The 10,688-nt window shown below is 44.1% G+C and overlaps 1 protein-coding gene across 2 annotated transcripts in view; it reads right to left on the bottom strand.

The window, feature by feature from the left end:
- Positions 1 to 10,199, bottom strand: part of LOC124023194 (nocturnin-like) — a 46,266-nt gene extending 36,067 nt beyond the window's left edge. The window contains exon 1 of one of the 2 annotated variants that reach the window (XM_046337722.1): positions 9,925 to 10,199. In XM_046337722.1, the coding sequence (XP_046193678.1) occupies positions 9,925 to 10,159 (235 nt within the window). In that variant the 5' untranslated portion in view covers positions 10,160 to 10,199. Of the gene's footprint in view, positions 1 to 5,520; positions 5,558 to 9,924 lie in introns of those variants that run through there. The other variant, XM_046337723.1, reaches the window with a different exon arrangement.
- Positions 10,200 to 10,688: the final 489 nt, after the last annotated feature.

The following is a 10,688-nucleotide window of genomic DNA, read 5'->3' as shown; positions in this document are numbered from 1 at the left end:
GAGAAGGATAGATCAGAGCAGTAGACAGACAGACAGACAGAGAGAGAGGGATAGATCAGAACAGACAGACAGACAGACAGACAGACAGACAGACAGACAGACAGACAGACAGACAGACAGACAGACAGACAGACAGACAGACAGACAGACAGACAGACAGAAGGATAGATCAGAGCAGTAGAGACAGACAGAGAGAGAAGGATAGATCAGAGCAGTAGACAGACAGAGAGAGAGAAGGATAGATCAGAGCAGTAGACAGACAGAGAGAGAGAAGGATAGATCAGAGCAGTAGACAGACAGAGAGAGAGAAGGATAGATCAGAGCAGTAGACAGACAGAGAGAGAGAGAAGGATAGATCAGAGCAGTAGACAGACAGAGAGAGAGAGAAGGATAGATCAGAGCAGTAGACAGAGAGAGAGAAGGATAGATCAGAGCAGTAGACAGAGAGAGAGAAGGATAGATCAGAGCAGTAGACAGAGAGAGAGAAGGATAGATCAGAGCAGTAGACAGAGAGAGAGAAGGATAGATCAGAGCAGTAGACAGAGAGAGAGAAGGATAGATCAGAGCAGTAGACAGAGAGAGAGAAGGATAGATCAGAGCAGTAGACAGACAGAGAGAGAGAAGGATAGATCAGAGCAGTAGACAGACAGAGAGAGAGAGAGAGAAGGATAGATCAGAGCAGTAGACAGACAGAGCAGAGAGAGAGAAGGATAGATCAGAGCAGTAGACAGACAGACAGAGAGAGAAGAGAGAAGGATAGATCAGAGCAGTAGACAGACAGACAGAGAGAGAGAGAGAGAAGGATAGATCAGAGCAGTAGACAGACAGACAGAGAGAGAGAGAGAGAGGATAGATCAGAGCAGTAGACAGACAGACAGAGAGAGAGAGGATAGATCAGAGCAGTAGACAGACAGACAGAGAGAGAGAGAGAGAGAAGGATAGATCAGAGCAGTAGACAGACAGACAGAGAGAGAGAGAGAGAAGGATAGATCAGAGCAGTAGACAGACAGACAGAGAGAGAGAGAGAGAAGGATAGATCAGAGCAGTAGACAGACAGACAGAGAGAGAGAGAGAGAAGGATAGATCAGAGCAGTAGACAGACAGACAGAGAGAGAGAGAGAGAAGGATAGATCAGAGCAGTAGACAGACAGACAGAGAGAGAGGAGAGAAGGATAGATCAGAGCAGTAGACAGACAGACAGAGAGAGAGAAGGATAGATCAGAGCAGTAGACAGACAGACAGAGAGAGAGAAGGATAGATCAGAGCAGTAGACAGACAGACAGAGAGAGAGAAGGATAGATCAGAGCAGTAGACAGACAGAGAGAGAGAGAGAGAAGGATAGATCAGAGCAGTAGACAGACAGAGAGAGAGAAGGATAGATCAGAGCAGTAGACAGACAGAGAGAGAAGGATAGATCAGAGCAGTAGACAGACAGAGAGAGAAGGATAGATCAGAGCAGTAGACAGACAGAGAGAGAAGGATAGATCAGAGCAGTAGACAGACAGAGAGAGAAGGATAGATCAGAGCAGTAGACAGACAGAGAGAGAGAGGATAGATCAGAGCAGTAGACAGACAGAGAGAGAGAAGGATAGATCAGAGCAGTAGACAGACAGAGAGAGAGAAGGATAGATCAGAGCAGTAGACAGACAGAGAGAGAAGGATAGATCAGAGCAGTAGACAGACAGAGAGAGAAGGATAGATCAGAGCAGTAGACAGACAGACAGAGAGAGAGAAGGATAGATCAGAGCAGTAGACAGACAGACAGAGAGAGAGAAGGATAGATCAGAGCAGTAGACAGACAGACAGAGAGAGAAGGATAGATCAGAGCAGTAGACAGACAGACAGAGAGAGAGAAGGATAGATCAGAGCAGTAGACAGACAGAGAGAGAGAGGATAGATCAGAGCAGTAGACAGACAGAGAGAGAGAAGGATAGATCAGAGCAGTAGACAGACAGAGAGAGAGAGAAGGATAGATTAGAGCAGTAGACAGACAGAGAGAGAGAGAAGGATAGATTAGAGCAGTAGACAGACAGAGAGAGAGAGAAGGATAGATCAGAGCAGTAGACAGACAGAGAGAGAGAAGGGCAGATCAGAGAAGCAGAGGGGATGGAACACAGTACACTGCCAGGGTGGAAATGTCAATGTGTCACGCACGGATAAAGTGACACTGTCTGAGTGAACATCTCTCTGAGACGGTGTGTGTGTGTACTGTGTGTGTGTGTGTACTGTGTGTGTGTGTACTATGTGTGTACTGTGTGTGTGTGAGAGAGAGTACATACCAGTGTGTCCTTCACTTAAATGCCAGACAACTTTCCACTGGCTTACCTGCTCATGTCATTTCTATACCACTTGGCCCAAATTGTAGAAATTAATAGACCGATTAACTCATATATATATATATAACACACACACAACCAGTTGAAGTCGGAGGTTTACATACACCTTAGCCAAATACGTTTTTCACAATTCCTGATATTTAATCCCAGTAAACATTCCCTGTTTTAGGTCAGTTAGGATCACCACTTTATTTTAAAAATGTGACATTTCAGAATAATAGTAAGAGAGAATTATTTATTTCAGCTTGTATTTCTTTCATCACATTCCCAGTGGGTCAGAAGTTTACATACACTCAATTAGTATTTGGTAGCATTGCCTTTTAAATTGCTTAACTTGGGTCAAACGTTTCGGGTAGCCTTCCACAAGCTTTCCACAATAATTTGGGTGAATTTTGGCCCATCCCTTCTGACAGAGCTGGTGTAACTGAGTCAGGTTTGTAGGCCTCCTTTCTCGCACACGCTTTTTCCATTCTGCCCACATATTTTCTATAGGATTGAGGTCAGGACTTTGTGATGGCCACTCCAATACCTTGACTTTGTTGTCCTTAAGCCATTTTGCCACAACTTTGGAAGTATGCTTGGGGTCATTGTCCATTTGGAGACCCATTTGCGACCCAGCTTTAACTTCCTGACTGATGTCTTGAGATGTTGCTTCAATATATCCACATAATTTTCCTACCTATTGATGCCAACTATTTTGTGAGGTGCACCAGTCCCTCCTGCAGCAGCACCCCCGCAACATGATGCTGCCACCCCCACAACATGATGCTGCCACCCCCACAACATGATGCTGCCACTCCCACAACATGATGCTGCCACTCCCACAACATGATGCTGCCACTCCCACAACATGATGCTGCCACCCCCACAACATGATGCTGCCACTCCCACAACATGATGCTGCCACTCCCACAACATGATGCTGCCACCCCGTGCTTCACGGTTGGGATGGTTTTCTTCAGCTTGCAAGAATCCCCCCTTTTCCTCTAGATATAACTAGACCCATCTAACTAGACTACACCCATCTATACCACCAGACTACACCCATCTATACAACTAGACTACACCCATCTATACCACCAGACTACACCCATCTATACCACCAGACTACACCCATCTATACAACTAGGCCCTAGATATAACTAGACTACACCCATCTATACCACTAGGCCCTAGATATAACTAGACTACACCCATCTATACCACTAGGCCCTAGATATAACTAGACTACACCCATCTATACCACTAGGCCCTAGATATAACTAGACTACACCCATCTATACCACTAGGCCCTAGATATAACTAGACTACACCCATCTATACCACTAGGCCCTAGATATAACTAGACTACACCCATCTATACCACTAGGCCCTATATATAACTAGACTACACCCATCTATACCACTAGGCCCTAGATATAACTAGACTACACCCATCTATACCACTAGGCCCTAGATACAACTAGACTACACCCATCTATACCACTAGGCCCTAGATATAACTAGACTACACCCATCTATACCACTAGGCCCTAGATATAACTAGACTACACCCATCTATACCACTAGGCCCTAGATATAACTAGACTACACCCATCTATACCACTAGGCCCTAGATATAACTAGACTACACCCATCTATACAACTAGGCCCTAGATACAACTAGACTACACCCATCTATACCACTAGGCCCTAGATACAACTAGACTACACCCATCTATACAACTAGGCCCTAGATACAACTAGACTACACCCATCTATACAACTAGGCCCTATATATAACTAGACTACACCCATCTATACCACTATGACCTAGATATAATTAGACTAGACTCATCTATACCACTAGGCCCTAGATACAGCTAGACTATACCACTAGACCCATCTATACCACTAGACTACACCCATCTATACCACTAGACTACACCCATCTATACCACTAGACCCATCTATACCACTAGACTACACCCATCTATACCACTAGACCCATCTATACCACTAGACTACACCCATCTATACCACTAGACCCATCTATACCACTAGACCCATCTATACCACTAGACTACACCCATCTATACCACTAGACTACACCCATCTATACCACTAGACCCATCTATACCACTAGACCCATCTATACCACTAGACTACACCCATCTATACCACTAGACTACACCCATCTATACCACTAGACCCTAGATATAACTAGACTACACCCATCTATACCACTAGGCCCTAGATATAACTAGACTACACCCATCTATACCACTAGGACCTAGATATAGCTAGACTAGACCGATCTATACCACTAGGACCTAGATATAGCTAGACTAGACCCATCTATACCACTAGGCCCTAGATATAACTAGACTACACCCATCTATACCACTAGGACCTAGATATAGCTAGACTAGACCGATCTATACCACTAGGACCTAGATATAGCTAGACTAGACCCATCTATACCACTAGGACCTAGATATAGCTAGACTACATCACTAGACCCATCTATACCACTAGACTAGACCCATCTATACCACTAGACCCTAGATATAGCTAGACTAGACCCATCTATACCACTAGGACCTAGATATAGCTAGACTAGACCCATCTATGCCACTAGGACCTAGATATAGCTAGACTAGACCCATCTATACCACTAGGCCCTAGATATAGCTAGACTAGACCCATCTATACCACTAGACCCTAGATATAGCTAGACTAGACCCATCTATGCCACTAGGACCTAGATATAGCTAGACTAGACCCATCTATACCACTAGACCCTAGATATAGCTAGACTAGACTCATCTATACCACTAGACCCTAGATATAGCTAGACTAGACCCATCTATACCACTAGACCCTAGATATAGCTAGACTAGACCCATCTATACCACTAGGCCCTAGATATAACTAGACTACACCACTAGACCCATCTATACCACTAGACTAGACCCATCTATACCACTAGACTAGACCCATCTATACCACTAGACTAGACCCATCTATTCCACTAGGCCCTAGATATAGCTAGACTAGACCCTTAGGACCACATTGGCTGGCTATATAAATGATGGTTAACACTGATACTGCTTGACTGCCCACACAGAACTCAATGTTTTTTGTAATGACACGTGATGTGAGATACTCAACAGTTCCCAAAGCCACTCTACAATCATACAACCTCGAGGTCGTAGCAGGTCCATCCATCTCACACCAGGTCTCATCCCTACAGAGAACGGGATGCCATTTTAAGAAGGACGTCTAAGCTGTTCCATCCATTGTCTACAAAACATTCCGGCTCCGTCTGTAGAACTCCAGAATAGAACCCCGCTGGGAATGTCTTCTGAAATCAAACACACACCACCATTCTACAATCTCGTGGCTAAAATGATGAAGTAAGTTAGTTAGGTCGGCCGCACCATAAAGGGGCAGAGCCTACAACAGTGTTGCCACTAATGGGTTCCATCTATCCATCTCTAGAAAACTAAATTAAATGTGGCGGTTTCCAGGACACTGATAAAGCCTAGTCCTGGACTAAAAAGCACTTTCAATTGGGATTCTCTAATGAGCTTGCTTTTTAATCCAACGCCTAACCACTATCCAGGAAACCACCCCCAAGGGGTATGTCAGTTCTGCCATGAACAGACACAGGTCTGAAAGAGTCTGGTAGCAACACGCAGGAGTCTGGTAGCAACACGCAGGAGTCTGGTAGCAACACGCAGGAGTCTGGTAGCAACACGCAGGAGTCTGGTAGCAACACGCAGGAGTCTGGTAGCAACACGCAGGCCTACACTTCTTAGGAAAGTGTAGGAGCATGGTGAAGGAAGGTGTAGGGCAACAAGTTTGTCAAAGGCCCCAGTGCAGTTTGTCGAAGGCCCCAGTGCAGTTTGTCGAAGGCCCCAGTGCAGTTTGTCGAAGGCCCCAGTGCAGTTTGTCGAAGGCCCCAGTGCAGTTTGTCAAAGGCCCCAGTGCAGTTTGTCAAAGGCCCCAGTGCAGTTTGTCAAAGGCCCCAGTGCAGTTTGTCAAAGGCCCCAGTGCAGTTTGTCAAAGGCCCCAGTGCAGTTTGTCAAAGGCCCCAGTGCAGTTTGTCAAAGGCCCCAGTGCAGTTTGTCAAAGGCCCCAGTGCAGTTTGTCAAAGGCCCCAGTGCAGTTTGTCATAGGCCCCAGTGCAGTTTGTCATAGGCCCCAGTGCAGTTTGTCATAGGCCCCAGTGCAGTTTGTCAAAGGCCCCAGTGCAGTTTGTCGAAGGCCCCAGTGCAGTTTGTCGAAGGCCCCAGTGCAGTTTGTCGAAGGCCCCAGTGCAGTTTGTCGAAGGCCCCAGTGCAGTTTGTCGAAGGCCCCAGTGCAGTTTGTCGAAGGCCCCAGTGCAGTTTGTCGAAGGCCCCAGTGCAGTTTGTCAAAGGCCCAGTGCAGTTTGTTAAAGGCCCAGTGCAGTTTGTTAAAGGCCCAGTGCAGTTTGAAGCTAGGGGGCACTATTTTTATGTTTGGAAAAATAACGTTCCCAAAGTAAACGGCCTATTTCTCAGGACCAGATGTTAGAATATGCATATAATTGACAGATTAGGATAGAAAACACTCTAAAGTCACCAAAACTGTCAAAATTTTGTCATTTTGTAATTTTTATGGATATAATTTGGAATTCGTCTGCGTTGTCGTGACCGCTCTTACCGGTGGATTCCTGGGATAACGCACCAAACTAACAGAGGTATTTGGATATAAAAAATATCTTTATGGAACAAAACATTTGTTTTCTAACTGGGAGTCTCGTGAGTGAAAACATCCGAAGAGCATCAAAGGAAAACGATTAATTTAATTTCTGCTTTTCTGATTTGTGACCAAGTTACCTGATGCTAAGTGTACTTATTGTTTTGTTGAGCGATCGATAAACTTACACAAACGCTTGTATTGCTTTCGCTGTAAAGCATCACTTCAAAATCTGAGACGACAGGTGGATTAACAAAAGGCTAAGCTGTGTTTTGCAATATTGCACTTGTGATTTCATGAATATTTTCTAGTAATATTATTTGACTGTGGCGCTATGCTATTCAGCGTTGCTGATGACAATGATCCCTGATCCGGGATGGATTGTTCAGAGAGGTTAATCCAATTGAGAATCTGTGGTATGACTTAAAGATTGCTGTACACGAGCGGAACCCATCCAACTTGAAGGAGCTGGAGCAGTTTTTCCTTGAAGAATGGACAGAAACCCCAGTGGCTCGATGTGCCAAGCTTATAGAGACAAACCCTAAGAGACTGTCAGCTGGAAAAGGAGGCTAAACAGAGTATTGACTTTGGGGGAGGCACGCTCCAGTTCAGTTTTTGTCTTATTTCTTTCACAAAAAAATATTTTGCATCTTCAAAGTGGTAGGCATGTTGTGTGATTTTACAACCCTCCCCCAAAACCTATTTTAATTCCAGGTTATAAGGCAACAAAATATTAAAAATGTCAAGGGGGGTGAATACTTTGACAAACCACTGTACATCAAACAACATACAACAATCTTACCCACAAGCCCCAGAGAGAGAGAGAGAGAGAGAATAAAACAGTTTGCTTGAGAGTAGGGTGTTATTACATAACTGTTCCAGAGCCATGAAAAAGATCGAGAAAATGAAAGAGAGTTGAGCAACGGACCAACAGTAGAAGAGGTTCAACATTAAAACATGGTTAGAATCCTGGTAGACAGGCTACTGTTGAAAACGTTCTTTAAAACATGGTTAGAATCCTGGTAGACAGGCTACTGTTGAAACGTTCTTTAAAACATGGTTAGAATCCTGGTAGACAGGCTACTGTTGAAACGTTCTTTAAAACATGGTTAGAATCCTGGTAGACAGGCTACTGTTGAAACGTTCTTTAAAACATGGTTAGAATCCTGGTAGACAGGCTACTGTTGAAAACGTTCTTTAAAACATGGTTAGAATCCTGGTAGACAGGCTACTGTTGAAAACGTTCTTTAAAACATGGTTAGAATCCTGGTAGACAGGCTACTGTTGAAAACGTTCTTTAAAACATGGTTAGAATCCTGGTAGACAGGCTACTGTTGAAACGTTCTTTAAAACATGGTTAGAATCCTGGTAGACAGGCTACTGTTGAAAACGTTCTTTAAAACATGGTTAGAATCCTGGTAGACAGGCTACTGTTGAAACGTTCTTTAAAACATGGTTAGAATCCTGGTAGACAGGCTACTGTTGAAAACGTTCTTTAAAACATGGTTAGAATCCTGGTAGACAGGCTACTGTTGAAAACATGGTTAGAATCCTGGTAGACAGGCTACTGTTGAAAACGTTCTTTAAAACATGGTTAGAATCCTGGTAGACAGGCTACTGTTGAAAACGTTCTTTAAAACATGGTTAGAATCCTGGTAGACAGGCTACTGTTGAAAACGTTCTTTAAAACATGGTTAGAATCCTGGTAGACAGGCTACTGTTGAAACGTTCTTTAAAACATGGTTAGAATCCTGGTAGACAGGCTACTGTTGAAACGTTCTTTAAAACATGGTTAGAATCCTGGTAGACAGGCTACTGTTGAAAACGTTCTTTAAAACATGGTTAGAATCCTGGTAGACAGGCTACTGCTGAAAACGTTAACTTACCAGACTGGAGCGATCGTATCCTCAGCAGATTCACTGTGTGTGCGTTTCTTACTCCTACCGTGCTGTGTGTGTCCAGTATGTGTGTGTAACCGTGTGGAGAAGCGTGGTAGCGCTGTGCTTTTCAACAGCTGCACTACAAGGTCATTGGAATGAGTCAGTGTGAAAACATGGGTTCTACTGCCACCTAGTGGTGAACGGGAGAAACAGCAGCTCTGTAAATGACCGTTCAGGAATGTTGGCGCAGGGCCAGAGCAAAAGCCTCCACACGCAAAGGTGAGATAGAGAACCAGGAGTAGCCTTTTCAAATCAGAGGCTGTGCTGGATGGATGTCTGCTGTTTCTCCTTCTCTAACATACCTGACCCATATTTATGAACCCAGCTCCTGGTGTTAGAGTAGGGCTGGAGCAAAAGCCTGCAGTTGCCGTGTGAAAGGCGGAGGAGAGCCTTTGAAGTGATGCAAGCGCTTTGGGGGTTAAATGATTGGAATGACGTTTGGAATTTGTGGAACAAACATGCTTGCATACATGGAGGCATTTATGTATATATAATACTCTTATAGTTTAAACGAGATTACCCCGGATACAATACCACTGGACATGAATCATAACTTTGTTGCATTTTCTAATGATGCTTTTAGAGTAGTGTCAGACCAAAGAAATGTTACCAGCTTCGCTTCTCTCAACAGCGCAATTAACTACATTGTAGTGACATGAACCCAACACTTAACGACCTCGTCAAGAGGTTTAGACCTCGTCAAGAGGTTTGGACCTCTTTACGTAACGGGTTTTGATTTGACCAGATTTCGAGTCCCAATCGGGGCCACCCCCCGAATTTGCTACGATATCTAAGTTACATCTTTACAAGATGCCCATCTTTAAATCAGTAAGAGAACATTTCAAATTTTAGCCTTAAGTCTTGGATCGATAAAAGTAGAGACACCATTTATCTGACTCGTTGAGTGATTGTGCTGTAACATTGTTACAAAACCAACTCACCGGTTCCGGAACCTGCGAAGCGTTCCTGCCTTGTTTTGATCGCAGGTTTCTTCCGTTTATTGTTAAGATTATCGATGTGTGTCTCCGAATAATAAGGAGAACCGGCCCGTGAATTCAGCAACTCCGGGTTCATCACGAGCATGCCGTGGTTGGACGCACAGAAAGCCGGTAACTCTTTAGGCAGCGTCAGTAAACTACTTGACAGTCGTGACGCCGCAGGACTTTGATGATACATGGCGATTGCAGCGTTTGCAGGTGGTGGTTCCGTCTCTTTTTCACCGGGGCTTTGCCCACCTGTGGGGTAATCACTGTTCATCTCCCTGTGTACGTACATGTCGCAAATCAAATGACCAGTTAAAAGATATTCAAAAACGATGTTAATTTCTCTTTGGTAGTCTTGAGCCGTATGAGATTGGGCAAAAGGCGACACCTAATGTCTCCAGCTTCAGAAAAAGGACTCTTTCGTAACTTGGGACTCCGCTTCTCCTTTCCTTTCATAATAACAGAAAGGCCTGCCAAGCAGGTTTGGTTGTCACTTAGTACAGAGGTTCTGTAACCACTTCTGATTCTGAAAGAAAAAAATATTCTGAAAGTAGCATTTACTCTCTTTACACTGGCAACCATATACAACGCATATCGTGGTACTTGTGAAAAGTCAAGGAATACAATTACATTTTAAAATCCCTAAAAATAAATACTGCATGGGTTTTAGTTGAATTTGCTTCCGCCTTGATCACACCGACAGTGTTAGGCATGTTTTAGTA

This window comes from Oncorhynchus gorbuscha, unplaced genomic scaffold (genome assembly GCF_021184085.1).
Source record: "Oncorhynchus gorbuscha isolate QuinsamMale2020 ecotype Even-year unplaced genomic scaffold, OgorEven_v1.0 Un_scaffold_1537, whole genome shotgun sequence".
NCBI classification, from domain to species: domain Eukaryota; kingdom Metazoa; phylum Chordata; class Actinopteri; order Salmoniformes; family Salmonidae; genus Oncorhynchus; species Oncorhynchus gorbuscha.
Note: the sequence above shows the minus strand (reverse complement) of the source record. Positions and strands in the feature narration are given on the sequence as shown.